General features: G+C 43.1%; 1 protein-coding gene across 1 annotated transcript in view; it reads left to right on the top strand.

Moving 5' to 3' along the window:
* Positions 1-18080, top strand: part of LOC124003468 (mRNA (2'-O-methyladenosine-N(6)-)-methyltransferase-like) — a 53582-nt gene that overhangs the window by 18149 nt on the left and 17353 nt on the right. The window contains 10 exon segments of the mRNA XM_046311747.1: positions 8352-8506; positions 9019-9030; positions 9033-9165; positions 9611-9694; positions 10242-10341; positions 10680-10842; positions 13575-13744; positions 16078-16164; positions 16408-16592; positions 16911-17004. Of these exon segments, the coding sequence (XP_046167703.1) occupies positions 8352-8506; positions 9019-9030; positions 9033-9165; positions 9611-9694; positions 10242-10341; positions 10680-10842; positions 13575-13744; positions 16078-16164; positions 16408-16592; positions 16911-17004 (1183 nt within the window).

Below are 18080 nucleotides of genomic sequence, written 5' to 3'. Positions count from 1 at the left end.
CTCCTGATTCTGCCTCCTCAACCCTCCTCTCCTCCCTTTCTGCATCCTTTGACTCTCTATGTCCCCTATCTTCCAGGCCGGCTCGGTCCTCCCCTCCCGCTCCGTGGCTTGACGACTCATTGCGAGCTCACAGAACAGGGCTCCGGGCAGCCGAGCGGAAATGGAGGAAAACTCGCCTCCCTGCGGACCTGGCATCCTTTCACTCCCTCCTCTCTACATTTTCCTCCTCTGTCTCTGCTGCTAAAGCCACTTTCTACCACTCTAAATTCCAAGCATCTGCCTCTAACCCTAGGAAGATCTTTGCCACCTTCTCCTCCCTCCTGAATCCTCCTCCCCCTCCCCCCTCCTCCCTCTCTGCAGATGACTTCGTCAACCATTTTGAAAAGAAGGTCGACGACATCCGATCCTCGTTTGCTAAGTCAAACGACACCGCTGGTTCTGCTCACACTGCCCTACCCTGTGCTCTGACCTCTTTCTCCCCTCTCTCTCCAGATGAAATCTCGCGTCTTGTGACGGCCGGCCGCCCAACAACCTGCCCGCTCGACCCTATCCCCTCCTCTCTTCTCCAGACCATTTCCGGAGACCTTCTCCCTTACCTCACCTCGCTCATCAACTTATCCCTGACCGCTGGCTACGTCCCTTCCGTCTTCAAGAGAGCGAGAGTTGCACCCCTTCTGAAAAAACCTACACTCGATCCCTCCGATGTCAACAACTACAGACCAGTATCCCTTCTTTCTTTTCTCTCCAAAACTCTTGAACGTGCCGTCCTTGGTCAGCTCTCCCGCTATCTCTCTCAGAATGACCTTCTTGATCCAAATCAGTCAGGTTTCAAGACTAGTCATTCAACTGAGACTGCTCTTCTCTGTATCACGGAGGCGCTCCGCACCGCTAAAGCTAACTCTCTCTTCTGCTCTCATCCTTCTAGACCTATCGGCTGCCTTCGATACTGTGAACCATCAGATCCTCCTCTCCACCCTCTCCGAGTTGGGCATCTCCGGCGCGGCCCACGCTTGGATTGCGTCCTACCTGACAGGTCGCTCCTACCAGGTGGCGTGGCGAGAATCTGTCTCCTCAGCACGCGCTCTCACCACTGGTGTCCCCCAGGGCTCTGTTCTAGGCCCTTTCCTATTCTCGCTATACACCAAGTCACTTGGCTCTGTCATAACCTCACATGGTCTCTCCTATCATTGCTATGCAGACGACACACAATTAATCTTCTCCTTTCCCCCTTCTGATGACCAGGTGACGAATCGCATCTCTGCATGTCTGGCAGACATATCAGTGTGGATGACGGATCACCACCTCAAGCTGAACTTCGGCAAGACGGAGCTGCTCTTCCTCCCGGGGAAGGACTGCCCGTTCCATGATCTCGCCATCACGGTTGACAACTCCATTGTGTCCTCCTCCCAGAGCGCTAAGAACCTTGGCGTGATCCTGGACAACACCCTGTCGTTCTCAACTAACATCAAGGCGGTGGCCCGTTCCTGTAGGTTCATGCTCTACAACATCCGCAGAGTACGACCCTGCCTCACACAGGAAGCGGCGCAGGTCCTAATCCAGGCACTTGTCATCTCCCGTCTGGATTACTGCAACTCGCTGTTGGCTGGGCTCCCTGCCTGTGCCATTAAACCCCTACAACTCATCCAGAACGCCGCAGCCCGTCTAGTGTTCAACCTTCCCAAGTTCTCTCACGTCACCCCGCTCCTCCGCTCTCTCCACTGGCTTCCAGTTGAAGCTCGCATCCGCTACAAGACCATGGTGCTTGCCTATGGAGCTGTGAGGGGAACGGCACCTCAGTACCTCCAGGCTCTGATCAGGCCCTACACCCAAATAAGGGCACTGCGTTCATCCACCTCTGGCCTGCTCGCCTCCCTACCACTGAGGAAGTACAGTTCCCGCTCAGCCCAGTCAAAACTGTTCGCTGCTCTGGCTCCCCAATGGTGGAACAAACTCCCTCACGACGCCAGGACAGCGGAGTCAATCACCACCTTCCGGAGACACCTGAAACCCCACCTCTTTAAGGAATACCTAGGATAGGATGAAGTAATCCTTCTCACCCCCCCCCTTAAAATATTTAGATGCACTATTGTAAAGTGGCTGTTCCACTGGATGTCATAAGGTGAATGCACCAATTTGTAAGTCGCTCTGGATAAGAGCGTCTGCTAAATGACTTAAATGTAAATGTAAATGTAAATTTGATGAATGGAAATAGACATATGTTACAAAACACCAAAAAGTGTGCCTAATGACATTCAGTGGTTGCTCTTGATTAGGCCTAAATTAATTGATACAATTTCCTGAGAAAGTTACCTTTTTGGTAGCCTGAAATGGGGATAAAACTGTCCCGGGAAAAATGGGATGGTCAATGTTTACTAGACTAGGCTGCAATGTGTAGGTAGGCCTATTACCATGAACTTCAAATAAGCCTACCTGTAGCCAGTGATGTAGTGGTAAAATAAAAAAGTTGGTTGAACTCTGATTACCGGTCACGGTGGAGGGGAAAAAAACGCTTCCTATACTTTCAATTAGGGTTGGATGGTATCCAGATTTTCATCTAGCATATCTTGCATATACAGTGGGGAGAACAAGTATTTGATACACTGCCGATTTTGCAGGTTTTCCTACTTACAAAGCATGTAGAGGTCTGTAATTTTTATCATAGGTACACTTCAACTCTAAAACAAAAATCCAGAAAATCACATTGTATGATTTTTAAGTAATTAATTAGCATTTTGTTGCATGACATAAGTATTTGATACATCAGAAAAGCAGAATTTAATATTTGGTACAGAAACCTTTGTGTGCAATTACAGAGATCATACGTTTCCTGTAGTTCTTGACCAGGTTTGCACACACTGCAGCAGGGATTTTGGCCCACTCGTCCATACAGACCTTCTCCAGATCCTTCAGGTTTCGGGGCTGTTGCTGGGCAATACAGACTTTCAGCTCCCTCCAAAGATTTTCTATTGGGTTCAGGTCTGGAGACTGGCTAGGCCACTCCAGGACCTTGAGATGCTTCTTACGGAGCCACTCTTTAGTTGCCCTGGCTGTGTGTTTCCGGTCGTTGTCATGCTGGAAGACTCAGCCACGACCCATCTTCAATGCTCTTACGGAGGGACGGAGGTTGTTGGCCAAGATCTTGCGATACATGGCCCCATCCATCCTCCCCTCAATACGGTGCAGTCATCCTGTCCGCTTTGCAGAAAAGCATCCCCAAATAATGATGTTTCCACCTCCATGCTTCATGGTAGGGATGGTGTTCTTGGGGTTGTACTCATCCTTCTTCCTCCAAACACGGCGAGTGGAGTTTAGACCAAAAAGCTCTATTTTTGTCTCATCATACCACATGACCTTCTCCCATTCCTCCTCTGGATCATCCAGATGGTCAAACTTCAGACGGGCCTGGGCATGCGCTGGCTTGAGCAGGGGGACCTTGCGTGTGCTGCAGGATTTTAATCCATGATGGCGTAGTGTGTTACTAATGGTTTTCTTGGAGACTGTGGTCCCAGCTCTTCAGGTCATTGACCAGGTCCTGCCGTGTAGTTCTGGGGTGATCCCTCACCTTCCTCATTATCATTGATGCCCCACAAGGTGAGATCTTGCATGGAGCCCCAGACCAAGGGTGATTGACCCTCATCTTGAACTTCTCCCATTTTCTAATAATTGCGCCAACAGTTGTTGCCTTCTCACCACGCTGCTTGCCTATTGTCCTGTAGCCCATCCCATCCTTGTGCAGGTCTACAATTTTATCCCTGATGTCTTTACACAACTCTCTGGTCTTGGCCATTGTGGAAAGGTTGGCGTCTGTTTGATTGAGTGTGTGGACAGGTGTCTTTTATACAGGTAATGAGTTCAAACAGGTGCAGTTAATACAGGTAATGAGTGGAGAACAGGAGGGCTTCTTTAAGAAAAACTAACAGGTCTGTGAGAGCCAGAATTCTTACTGGTTGGTAGGTGATCAAATACTTATGTCATGCAATAAAATGCAAATTAATTACTTAAAAATCATACAATGTGATTTTCGGGATTTTTGTTTTAGATTCCGCCTTTCACAGTTGAAGTGTACCAATGATGAAAATGACAGACCTCTACATGCTTTGTAAGTAGGAAACACTGCCGATTTTGCAGGTTATCAAATACTTGTTCTCCCCACTGTATCTTCATTAAGAAATGTAACTGGCTACATTCTTTCTATGATAGGCCTAAACATTAGAAATATGATGGCCATGCATTGTTCTTTGCAAAAAAGCTCAGCATTCAACACCATAGTACCCTCCAAGCTCATCATTAAGCTTGAGTCCCTGGGTCTGAACCCCGCCCTGTGAAACTGGGTCCTGGACTTCCTGAATGGCCGCCCCCAGGTGGTGAGGTAGGGAAAAAAAACACCTCCACTTTGCTGATCCTCAACACTGGGGCCCCTTAAGGATGCATGCCCAGCCCCCTCATGTACTCCGGCCTGATTACCAACAATGACGAGACCGCCTATAGGGTGGAGGTGAGGGCCCTGGGAGTGTGTTGCCAGGAAAATAACCTCTCACTCAACGTCAACATACAAAGGAGATGATTGTGGACCCCCCCCTTACACATCGATGGGACCGCAGTGGACAAGGTGGATAGTTTTAAGTTCCTCGGCGTACACAACACTGAGAAACTGAAATGATCCATCCACACAGACAGTGTGGTGAAGAAAGCGCATCAGTGACTCTTCAACCACAGGAGGCTGAAGAAATTTGGCTTGTCACCTAAAACCCTCACAAACTGTTACAGATGCAGTTGAGAGCATCCTGTTGGGCTGTAACACAGCCTGGTACGGAAACTGCACCACCCACAACCGCAGGACTCTCCAGAGTCACCCTGTGCGGTCTGCCCAACTCATCATTGGGGACAAACTACCTGTCCTCCAGGACACCTACAGCACCCGATGTCACAGGAAAGCCAAAAAGATCATCAAGGACAACAACCACCCGAGCCACTGCTTGTTCACCTCACTATCATCCAGAAGGTGAGGTCAGTACAGGTGCATCAAAGCTGGGACCGAGAAGCTGTTTGCAGTCTATCGCAAGACCAGACTGTTAAATTAGAGGCTGCTGCCCTATATACATGGACTTGAAATCACTGGACACTTTAATAATGTTTACATATTTTGCATTGCTCATCTCATATGCATATACTGTATTCTATCCCATTCTACTGTATCTTAGTCTATGCCGCTCTGACATTGCTCGTTCATATATTTAACATATTCTAATTCCTTTACTTTAGATTTGTGTGTTTTGTTAGATATTACTACACTGTTGGCGCTAGAAACACAAGCATTTCACTACACGTGCAATAACATCTGCTTAACACGTACAGTTTAAGTCGGAAGTTTACATACTCTTGAGGTTGGATTCATTAAAACCTGTTTTTCAACAACTCCACAAATTTCTTGTTAACAAACTATGGTTTTGGCAAGTCGGTTAGGACATCTACTTTGTGCATGACGCAAGTAATTTTTCCAACAATTGTTTACAGACAGAATATTTCATAATTATAATTCACTATCACAATTCCAGCGGGTCAGAAGTTTACATACACTAAGTTGACTGTGCCTTTAAACAGCGTGGAAAATTCCAGAAAATGATGTAATGGCTTTAGAAGCCTCTGATAGGCTAATTGACATCATTTGAGTCAATTGGAGGTGTATCTGTGGATGTATTTCAAGGCCTACCTTCAAACTCAGTGCATCTTTGCTTGACATCATGGGAAAATCAAAAGAAATCAGCCAAGACCTCAGAAAAAGAACTGTAGACCTCCACAAGTCTGGTTCATCCTTGGGAGCAATTTCCAAACGCCTGAAGGTACCACATTTATCTGTACAAAAAAAATAGTACGCAAGTATAAACACTATGGAACCATGCAGCCGTCATACCGCTCAGGAAGAATACATGTTATGTCTCCTAGAGATGAACGTACTTTGGTGTGAAAAGTGCAAATCAATCCCAGAACAACAGCAAAGGACTTTGTGAAGATGCTAGAGGAAACGGGCACAAAAGTATATCTATCCACAGTAAAATGAATCCTATATCAACATAACCTAAAAGGCTGCTCAGCAAGGAAGAAGACACTGCTCCAAAACCACCATAAAAAAGCCAGACTATGGTTTGCAACTGCACTGGAGGGACTGGTGCACTTCACAAAATAGATGGCATCATGAGAAAGATAAATTGTGGATATATTGAAGCAACATTTCAAGACATCAGTCAGGAACTTAGCTTGGTCGCAAATGGGTCTTCCAAATGGACAATGACTGCAAGCATACTTCCAACGTTGTGTCAAAATGACTTAAGGCCAACAAAGTCAAGGTATTGGATTGGCCATCACAAAGCCCTGACATCAATCCCATAGAAAATTTGTGGGCAGAACTGAAAAAGTGTGTGCGAGCAAGGAGGCCGACAAAACTGACTCAGTTACGCCAGTTCTGTCAGGAGGAAAGGGCCAAAATTCACCCAACTTATTGTGGGAAGCTTGTGGAAGGCTACCCACAACGTTTGAGCCGAGTCTCTATGGGGGTACCACAGGGTTCAATTCTCGGGCCGACTCTTTTCTCTGTATATATCAATGATATCGCTCTTGCTGCGGGCAATTCCCTGATCCACCTCTACCCAGACGACACCATTCTGTATACTTCTGGCCCTTCCTTGGACACTGTGCCAACTAACCTCTAAACGAGCTTCAATCCCATACAACACTCCTTCCATGGCCCCCAACTGCTCTTAAACGCTAGTAAAAACAAATGCATGCTTTTCAACCGTTCACTGCCCGCAACCCGCACGCCCGACTAGCATCACCACCCTGGACGGTTCCGACCTAGAATATGTGGACAACTATAAATACCTTATCTATAAGTCTATGCTAGGTAAAGCTCTGCCTTATCTCAGTTCACTGGTCACGATAATAACCACTCACTCGTAGCACACGTTCCAGCAGGTATACCTCGCTGATCACCCCCAAAGCCAACACCTTATTTGGCCGCCTTTCCTTCCAGTTCTCTGCTGCCAGTGACTGGAACGAATTGTAAAAATCGCTGAAATTGGATACTTTTGTTTCCCTCACCAACTTTAAACATCAACTATCTGAGCAGCTAACCGATCACTACAGCTGTACATAGTCCATCTGTAAATAGCCCACCCAATCTACCTACCTCATCCCCATACTGTTTTTATTTGATTTACTTTTCTGCTCTTTTGCACACCGGTATCTCTACTTGCATATCATCATCTGCTCATTTATTACTCCAGTGTTGATCTGCTAAATTGTAATTATTCGCTCCTATGGCCTATTTATTGCCTACCTCCTCATGCCTTTTGCACACACTGTACATAGACTTTATTTTTCTACTGTGTCATTGACTTGTTTATTGTGTTACTGGCTTGTTTATTGTTTACTCCATGTGTAACTGTATTGTTGTCCGTGTCACACTGCTTTGCTTTGTCTTGGCCAGGTCGCAGTTGCAAATAAGAACTTGTTCTCAACTAGCCTACCTGGTTAAATAAAGGTGAAATAAAAAATATAAAAAATAATAAAAAGGCTGCAGTCAGTTAGTTGTAATTTCGTATAGAGCAAACATTTCCATATATTTTTGTTAACTACACGTGACAACTCCGCCTTTCCTGTTCATAATATAATTTTACCAAAAATTCATTTAAAAAAAACATTCCAGAAAGATATATGTTTTTATCAATTTGTATGTTTGAGTTTAACCTTAATATTTGTTCTGTCTTTTCTCTGGGATGAAACTGGAATTGCAACCAGCTTTGTATGGCTTGTTTTTTGCTTTTTAATTTTTTTAATTTTGAAAATGGTTCCATTATCAATTGACTGAAAGTGAGAGGTTGTAATCTGGATAAAGGGGAAAGGGACATTTTTGAACAATGGGTGAGCCATTCTTACTAATCTACTGGAGAACTAGTTTGAGTTTAAGTATATCTTTTGTATGACTGATGCTTTTAGTGAGAGGTTTAATGCTTGAATATTTAATAATTTCTGCCCCCCAAACTCATATTCATTATATAAATTAGCACGTTTAATTTTGTTTGGCTTGCCGTTCTTAATAAAGGAAAATGTATTTTTGCTCATATAATTTTATAAACAAATCATTTGGCGAAGGCAGGGCCATAAAATGGGTAAACTGGCATATGACTAAATAATTAATTATGGTGATTTTTCTACAAATACAGATATTTATCTTTCCACCGTAGTAAGCAAGATCATATCTATTTTTGTCAACTTTCTATTGAAATTTGTTGTGAGTTAATTAATTTATTTTGGGATATGAATACAGAGTATGTCTGTCATTGTTGCTATTTTAGAATATACTGGGACCTGGACATTCAGACTAACGCAGTGATCAGAGAGCGAGCCCCCGCCAACCATCTACCTCCCCACCCGGAGATTGAGCTCCAACGCGCCCAGCTCACCACCAAGCTACGGCAGCACTACCAAGAGCTCTGCTACCAACGAGAAGGTAAATTACCCACACAACTGGCGTTGTCAAGTCAAACTTAGCTTTAAATTAAAATTATTGCTTTTCTTACCTTTTTAATTACTTACTTTTCAATGTGCCTCCCCATTATGCTGTCAGATGTTTGCTTTCTAGATGAGCTTGAGTTGTCTGTCTGAAAACAGTTCTGAGGTGTCACTTAAAAAAAAAAAATATATATATATATATAACGCTCAGCATTTTGTTAAGCCATTGTTGTCACTCACCACCCCTGGTCCTGGAGTGCCATAGGGTGAGCAAAATTTTACTCCAGCCCAGGGTCATAATAATAATAATTAGGCACCAAACAGAAGACAATGGACTGAAATGGTGGGCCTTGCTGAACTTTTCTAATAAGCAACGCTCTTTTCATTTTACGTTGTGAAATGCATTCAAATGTTTTCCCTAATTTATGCCCTGGTGAACACAACTCCGGTGTTCCTATACTCGGCTGACGTCAACCTTGGTGATAAATGGCCTTTCCCCCCCTCTAATAGGTATCGAGCCCCCACGGAGTCTTTCAACCGCTGGCTGCTGGAGCGCAAGGTGCTGGACAAAGGGCCTGACCCCCTACTGCCCAGCGATTGTGACCCCATCATCTCCCGGTCCATGTTCAGAGAGGTCATGAACGACATACCCATCAGGTCAGTGGGAAAGGGAATATGTACCCGTCCTGGCTTCAAATCTGTGCTTGATTGATCCTTCCTGGCGCAAAGGAACCAATGGAATAGACCCACAACTGCAAACCCCGCCCATCGGACACACCATGCTGGCTCAATCAAAACGCTCAAAGTATTTGAAAGATGTCAAATATAATATTTGAACGAAGACCTGTACATACCAATTATACTATATTCTTTAATTAACGTCTGTTTGGCTTGTTTCAATACAGTAAATTAAGTTGTCTGATGTTGCACAAGGAGCTAGTGAAAAATGCGTGCATCAGTCTGGTGCAATTTTGTTGCATGTGAAATGTCAATACATTGAAATGTCGTCTTGGCAATTCATTCAATTTATGGTTAATTTAGACAACAGTGTCTCCTCTCAACACTTTTTAATTTACTACTATTTTGTCATTTCTTATACCAGGTTGTCCCGCATCAAGTACAAAGAGGAGGCCCGAAAGCTCTTATTCAAATACGCTGAAGCTGCCAAGAAAATGATTGACTCGAGGTAGGTGTTTCTGGCACACTACAATTAATTTGACAAATTCCCTTTTTTATATGGCCTGATATTCTTTGATGTCGCTCCCAAGTATGACATTATAGAAGCTGTCTTAAAAAATTCGAGCCACTAATATGTTCTGGCACATCACTACATAAAGCACCATGACAATTTAGAATCTATATAGCCGATACGTTATATAACTCAAGTGATGGCTCAGCATTTTTTTTAAACCACCGCTTTGACTGCTAGATTCAGCTTATAAAACATGCAGCAACACAATGTCTCAGTATTTCGAGCATCCTACATAGAAAGCTTTTATAGACCTGAAGCAGAAACCCGCAGCTTCTGGGTTGCACTTGAATGCTAAACCAAAACTGTCCTTTCTCTTTCCCCAACTGTCTTGACTGAGTGGCAGCTTCGATAGATTGGAGAAAAACTGAAGATGAAATAAAAGCATTTAAATGGAAGATTGATTGGGCTAGTTGAGTGTCTCTCTGGTTTGAAATGCTTTGTCTTGCTTGGAGAATGACCGGTGTGTTTTATGTCCTGTTAGAAACGCCACACCAGACAGCCGGAAGGTTGTGAAATGGAATGCGGAGGACACCATGAACTGGCTACGGAGAGACCACTCAGCCAGTAAAGAAGACTACATGGTATGTGTGTGCATGTGTGTATGTGTGTGGTCAAGGAGTAGTGTGTGTGTGTGTGTGTGTGTGTGTGTGTGTGTGTGTGTGTGTGTGTGTGTGTGTGTGTGTGTGTGTGTGTGTGTGTGTGTGTGTGTGTGTGTGTGTGTGTGTGTGTGTGTGTGTGTGTGTGTGTGTGTGTGTGTGTGTGTGTGTAGTTGAGTAGTAGATTGTGTGGTTTAGAAGTGTGGCGAACTGTATGTTTGTGGCAAAAGAATATATCCATTTCTGTATAAATTAACCTCAATGGAAAGTACACTGACATGTATCTGTTGAAAAGCAGATCCTAAAACTAGTTTTTCCCTCAGGATCGTCTGGAGCACTTGCGGAAACAGTGTGGTCCCCATGTAACGGCAGTAGCCAAAGACTCCGTGGAGGGAATTTGTACAAAGATCTACCACATCTCAGTAGAGTACGTGCGACGTATTCGCCAGGCCCACCAGACCCTGCTGAAGGACTGCAACATCACGGGTGAGACGTGCTAGCTAGATAAATCGCCTTAGACTTTGCACACTAGGCTAGACGCCATCCATTTAGCCCCACCCACGGTCTCTGTGACATGATATTTTTTTAAAATGCAGGGGGTGAATATGAAAGTATAATCTATAGCTTTGTAACGATTCATTTATACAAGTGCATTGGTCCGCGGACCCCAAACTGATCCAAATGTAGTATTCGCCTGTCAGAAAAAACATTCAAACATTACGAATCGCCTGTTCACTACATTGTTTTGTTCATTTTTTGCATTTTTTTTACCTAATACATTTCATCTTTTCTGAAAACGGATACCTCCTCTCCTTCAGTATCGAACTACATTGACAGTCATTAATTTTGCATGCTGAACAACCCCAGGCAATATCAGTAGACTAGACATTTCCACAAACTTCACTTTCCTTTCAAATGGTGTCAAGAATATGCATATCCTTGCTTCAGGTACAGAGCTACAGGCAGTTAGATTTGGGTATTTCATTTTAGGCGAAAATTGGAAAAAGGATTCAATACTAACAACATTTCCCGTGGTGCCCCAGATTACCACTTAATTAATTGTTATATGTTTAATTTAATCGTGTAATAATAGGACATGGTTTGTAATTATTTGATAAAATAAGTCAAACACAATGTCACGACACAACACACCCACACAGAAGTCAGCTCAGACAGAACCAGCTCAGAGTCCCAGCTCATGAGCTCCATCACCAGCAGATTTAAATTTTGAATAGAAAATGTATGTTTTAATGCAACAAATGTTAGCCGCATCGCACAGAATCGCATTGTTTCAAACTAAAACATACCGTGTCTGAGCCCATTTACAGTGCCTTCAGAAAGTTACAATGATGGGACCTTATTTAGACAGGTGTGTGCCTTTCCAAATCATGTCCACAGGTGGACTCCAAGTTGTAGAAACATCTCAAGGATGATCAATGGAAACCAAGATGCACTTTCGAGTTCAATTTCGAGTCTCATAGCAAAGGGTCTGAATACTTGTGTAAATAAGGTTTTTCAGTTTTTTATTTTTAATGCATTTGCAAAAATGTCAACCTGTTTTTGCTTCGTCATTATGGGGTATTGTGTGTCGATTGCTGAATAAAATACAATTTAAGGTCAAGGGGTCTGAATACTTGACGAAGGCACTGTATCTAGATACAGTTGAAGTCGGAAGTTTACATACACTTAGGTTGCAGTCATTAACTTGTTTTTCAACCACTCCACAAATTTCTTGTTAACAAACTATAGTTTTGGCAAGTCGCTTAGGACATTTACTTTGTGCATGACACAAGTAATTTTTCCAGCAATTGTTTAGACAGATTATTTCACTTATAATTCACTGGATCAAAATTCCAGTGGGTCAGATGTTTAAATACACTAAGTTGACTGTGCTTTTAAACTGCTTGGAAAATTCCAGAAAATTATTTATTGGCTTTAGAAGCTTCTGCTAATTTACCTCATTTGAATCAATTGAAGGTGTACCTGTGGATGTATTTCAAGGCCTACCTTCAAACTCCGTGCCTCTTTGCTTGACATCATGGGAAAATCAGCCTCCACAAGTCTGGTTCATTCTTAGGAGCAATTTCCAAACGCATGAAGGTACCATGTTCATCTGTACAAACAATAGTACGCAAGTATAAACACCATGGGACCACACAGCCGTCATACTACTCAGGAAGGAGATGCGTTCTGTCTCCTAGTGATAAACGTACTTTGGTGCGAAAAGTGCAAATGAATCCTAGAACAGCAGCAAAGGACCTTGTGAAGATGCTGGAGGAAACAAAAGTATCTATATCCAGAGTAAAATGAGTCCTATATCGGCATAACCTGAATGGCCGCTCAGCAAGGAAGAAATCACTGCTCCAAAACCGCCATATAAAAGCCAGACTACGGTTTGCAACTTCACATGGGGACAAAGATTGTACTTTTTGGAGAAATGTTCTCTGGTCGGGTGAAACAAAAATATAACTGTTTGGCTATAATGACCATTATTATATTTGGAGGAAAAATGGAGGATGCTTGCAAGCTGAAGAACGCCATCCCAACTGTGAAGCAAAGGGGTGGCAGCATCATATTGTGGGGGTGCTTTGCTGCAGGAGGGACTGGTGCACTTCACAAAATAAATTACATGAGGAAGGAACATTATATGGACATATTGAAGCAACATCTCAAAACATCAGTCAGGAAGTTGAGGCTTGGTCGCAAATGGGTCTTCCAAATGGACAATGACCCCAAGCATACTTTCAAAGTTGTGGCAAAATGGCTTAAGGACAACAAAGTCAATGTATGGGAGTGGTCATCACAAAGCCCTGACCTCAATCGTATAGAAGATTTGTGGGCAGAAATGAAAAAGCGTGTGAGAGCAAGGAAGCCCACGAACCTGACTCAGTTACACCAGCTCTGTCAGGAGGAATGGGCCAAAATTCACCCAATTTATTGTGGGAAGCCTGTGGAAGGCTACCTGAAACGTTTGACCCAAGTTAAACAATTTAAAGGCAATGCTACCTAGTCTTTATTTTTGGTGTTCAAACATAGAAATATATATTGACTCTGAATGGGAATGTCTGTTCTTGTCATTCTATATATGTGCCCAACAAATTTCGTTACTTGAATATCCAAAATTATTTTTGATTTTACCCCAAATTAAAGCCATATGTTGTTTTTTTCTTCTTACTATTGTTTTACGGTTACCCATTGTTTTCCCCCTCCCTTCTTAGACCCAGAGGCAGCCGAGGTGCAGGACAGGCTGGTATACTGCTACCCCGTCCGGCTGGACTTGCCCTCACCGAACCAGCTCCGCGTTGAGCTGCACTTTGAGAATGACATCTCCTGCCTACGCTACAAGGGAGAGATGGTCAAGGTCAACCGCGGCTACTTCGCCAAACTGGTGAGGAATATGTTGTAGCAGTGATATTATGTGTAGTATAGTATTATAAATACCAATATATGTTGGTGCAATGGGGTGTCATTGATTGTGCCCCTGAATGTAATAACTATATTACATGAAATCGGTTCTGTGTAGTGAGTAGAGCTGGGCAATATGGTCAAAAAAGTTTAAGGATAAATGTATAACTTTAATGTGCATCAGTTTGTCGTGTCTTTGCCATGCCGGATTAAGTGATATGACATGCTAGTTTATAAAATAATTTATCTTATTAATATTACCGGAATAAACTAGTCATATAAATGTAATTAACTAGAAAATTGGGGCACCACGGAAGAATGTTTGTCTTCTGAACAAACTCTTAAAGACGTCTTAAATAAACTCTTAAAGAATCTTTTATATCAATTATTAATCGTCACCTTTTTCAGTCTCATCTGAATGCCGTAAAATTCTTGGTTATCTTCACGAACCTTGGCTAACAAATTGAATCAGCAATATAACATTTGGTTTAATTATTTTTTCACTAAATACCTAAATAATCACACAGAATTACATATACACAGGATGAATCATACATTGATTATGTCATCGAGGAAAACGTCCCTGGCGGACGGAACCGATTTGACGGCTGATTACACAAAGAAAGGGGGTTGGGTTTGAATGAAAGCGCGGGAAGAATGAGGAACAAAAGGATTGGGTCTCTATCGGACCTTATGATGATATGCTATCGTAAATACAGAATCTTATGCATTCTAAATAACCGCCCATTTGGAAAAGGAAAATGCAAGAAATATTTACTCTGAGCTGTGCTTCGATAGATTGATTGTAGATGGAAGGCTGGGTTGCCCAGCAGAGATCTCCCTGGTCCTTTGAAGAAGGATGTTGTGGTACCCTGTCTTTCTGAAGAGATTGTCCGTCTTTTCCTAGCCCACGTCGAGTTAGCAGCAGCTGTAAACGTCTAGGATGTATCACTTCCTTAGTGAATAAGATTTCAAAGTTCATACCAAGTTGCCATTCTATAAGCTTATGCTATATTCTGGCTGGTATCGTCGAAATTCATCCTTCCAGCATGTCGATTGTCACCTCCAAGTTTAAATTCTCCAATCTAAATGTATGGACATCAGTCCTCACGTCACTGGGAACACAATGTTAATTTCGTTAGGTTGTAGTCAGTCAACCATTCGCAACCAGAGCTCACGCTGAGGTTGACTTAGTTCTGTAGTTGATATTAGCTCTTTTAAACGTATGGACAGCAGTCCTCACGTCATCGGGAACACAAGGTTGACTTTCGTCAATGGGCTTTTGTGGTGGTGGAGAGAAGGGCGTGTTTCATAGTTCACAACCAATGTCGTTTCACGTGGGTGGGGCCACTGAGTGGGCATAGTTCACTTATGAAAATAATTATTTCATATAGAAGCTAAAATTATATTTAATCTTTTCACAAATAGTTTTATATTTAAACATTTAAATTGCACAACAATTCCATGTGAATCTGATAACTAGGATGTGTAGACTTTACAAGATACAGTTTGTCATCCTATCATCAGTAATAATGTCTCAGACGATAACTGATCTGACAAATTCTTTAAGTACCAACGGAGATTTTTTTTACATTTTACATTTAAGTCATTTAGCAGACGCTCTTATCCAGAGCGACTTACAAATTGGTGCATTCACCTTATGACATCCAGTGGAACAGTCACTTTACAATAGTGCATTTAAATCTTAAGGGGGGGGGGGGGTGAGAAGGATTACTTATCCTATCCTAGGTATTGCTTAAAGAGGTGGGGTTTCAGGCGTCTCCGGAAGGTGGTGATTGACTCCGCTGTCCTGGCGTCGTGAGGGAGTTTGTTCCACCAACGATTTTCAACTGGTTGAATTACCGAAATATGGTTCCGTTCCCCAAACTTTTGATGTTACCAGACTCTCTCTGAGTCCAATCTATAGAGTAGAGAGCATAAAGAGGCAAAGGTATTTATGGAGGTCATAAACCTCACCAACAGGGAAACATCATCATGACAAGTTACTTTTTTACATTACCCTTCAAACTACTACTATTACTTTGAACATTGTAGCTATAGATTTCCCCATTAGAAATTGCCCATATTAGCAGCATTATTTCATTTCAAACTTCACATTTCTTTAATGTATTCTACTTATCGTAATAATCGATATCAGTAAAATGTCCCGAGACGTTAAGTATACACTCACACTCATACCATTTTTAGGTGCGTTGATACTTGCACTGTCTGAGAAACTGCCAGGAACTACTCCTGGAAGGTGTGGTGGATATAATTGACTAGCATCTCTGCGTAATTACTCACCTGTCTATCCAGGAGCTCTTATACCGATACAGCTGCATCGATGATCCCAGGTTCGAAAAGTTCCTGTCACGAATATGGTGCCTTATCAAGAGATACCAGGTAAATCGGACTCCCCCCTCCCCCACTTTCTACGATGCCTCTTTCTATTTTTCTTTGTCTTATCCTCTGTTTTCACTGCCAAAGTAGTAACATTGTTATGAATCTGTTGGGAGGCAATGCTCTTATAGTCCACCATCCCCTTCAACTTCTTGTTGCTCTTTCCTCTGCATCTGGCTACATCTGATGTTTGTTGTGCTGATGTCATCGTTTATTGTGCTGATGATGTCACTGTTTTTTGTTCAGGTGATGTTTGGCGCTGGGGTGAATGAGGGGATGGGCTTACAGGGGGCCCTCCCTGTGCCTGTCTTCGAGGTACTCAACAAACAGTTTGGGGTGAGCTTTGAGTGTTTCGCCTCGCCGCTCAACTCCTACTTCAAGCAGTTCTGCTCGGCTTTCCCTGACACCGACGGTTTCTTTGGGTCCAGGGGGTAGGTTTAGGTTTACTTCTCATCACAAACAATACATCATTATATGTGGTCTACGCCAGTGTTTCTCAACCTCCAGTCCATGTTGCTGAACATTCCCAGAGAGTCAAATTCGGTCAGATTTACAATGCTTGTTTCAATATAAGGTCCCTGACACTATAGCATACCAGTTCCTGACACAAAAAAGGATTGAGAAACACTGGTCTACCTCATCTCAACTTAACAGAAACCACTGAGGCATGGGCCGTTTACTTTTAGTAATTTGTTAAAATCTATGGGTTTCTAGTTTGACTGTTCTAAAATATTCTCTTTGCCTCCAAGGCCCTTCCTGAACTTCTCACCGGCTAGTGGCTCCTTCGAGGCCAACCCTCCCTTCTGTGAGGAGCTGATGGATGCCATGGTGACACACTTTGAGGTGCTCCTCCTTAGTCATTTCTTCCTCATCACTAGTTGAAAAGATGGCGCCGTACTGGATCTCCGACCTAACATGGCAATTTTTTATTTGTTTTTACTTAATTTTATTAATGTATCCGCTATCATTTCTTACAACCGACTATAACTTTTGAACAGCTGATCGGCAGTTACTTATCTCAATTCCCGCTTAACCTCGACTCTTCTGCCCTGGGCTCCTTCTGTAAATCTGACAAAATTTTCGGGCTACCCAATAGGAAATGCTGACATTAAAGGCAAGAGAAGGGGGATCCTGGCGAGATAAAGGTGAAGGGAGAACCGACCACCTCTTCCCTCCATTCTACTTGATAATAAGATGGATTACCTCCGATAGCTGCTTTGCTAGCAACGGGACTCTCAAAACTGCAATATTCTCAGCTTCTCTGAAACATGGCTCTCGGACAAATGTTCTCCATTCACTGTGCCGACAGGACAGTGGAGTTGGGAAATCGAGGGGGGGAAGAGGTTAGCCTCTTCATAAACAACAACTGGTGTGCTTACTCGACCGCGGTAGAAGTCTCAACCCATTGTTCACTCGTCTTGGAATACCTGATGGTCAAATGCTGACCCTTTTGCCTCCTGAGGGAGATTTCTGCTGTTATTTTGACTGTTGTATTACATTCCACCTCAGGACTAGAAAAATAACAACCTGGCACTTAACAAACTGTACTAGGCTATAGCCAAGCAGGAAAACTTAAATCCATACATTTACAAGCAGAAGCTCTAATAGGAATTACCATTGGCTCGCTCTGAGAAAATGGTCTCCAGAATCAGAGTTGATGCTACAGACTGGAATATGTTCCGGTACTCCGCTGATAACATCAACAAGCTAACCACCTCCGTCACCGGCGTTATAAGGAAATGCATCTTTGATGTTTTCACAGTTATGGTTCGCTGCTTCCCCAATCAAATGCCCTGAATTAACACAGAGGTTGGCGCTAAACTAAATAATAGGGCTACCGCAAACAACCCTGAGGCTACGGCTGAGGACAGGAACAAGTACAATAAGTCCCGTTATGACCTCCACAGAGTCTTCAAACG

Source organism: Oncorhynchus gorbuscha, linkage group LG18, assembly GCF_021184085.1.
Source record: "Oncorhynchus gorbuscha isolate QuinsamMale2020 ecotype Even-year linkage group LG18, OgorEven_v1.0, whole genome shotgun sequence".
In the NCBI taxonomy this organism is placed as follows: domain Eukaryota; kingdom Metazoa; phylum Chordata; class Actinopteri; order Salmoniformes; family Salmonidae; genus Oncorhynchus; species Oncorhynchus gorbuscha.
The sequence above is the reverse complement of the archived record's forward strand: the minus strand, read 5'-3'. Positions and strand labels throughout refer to the sequence as shown.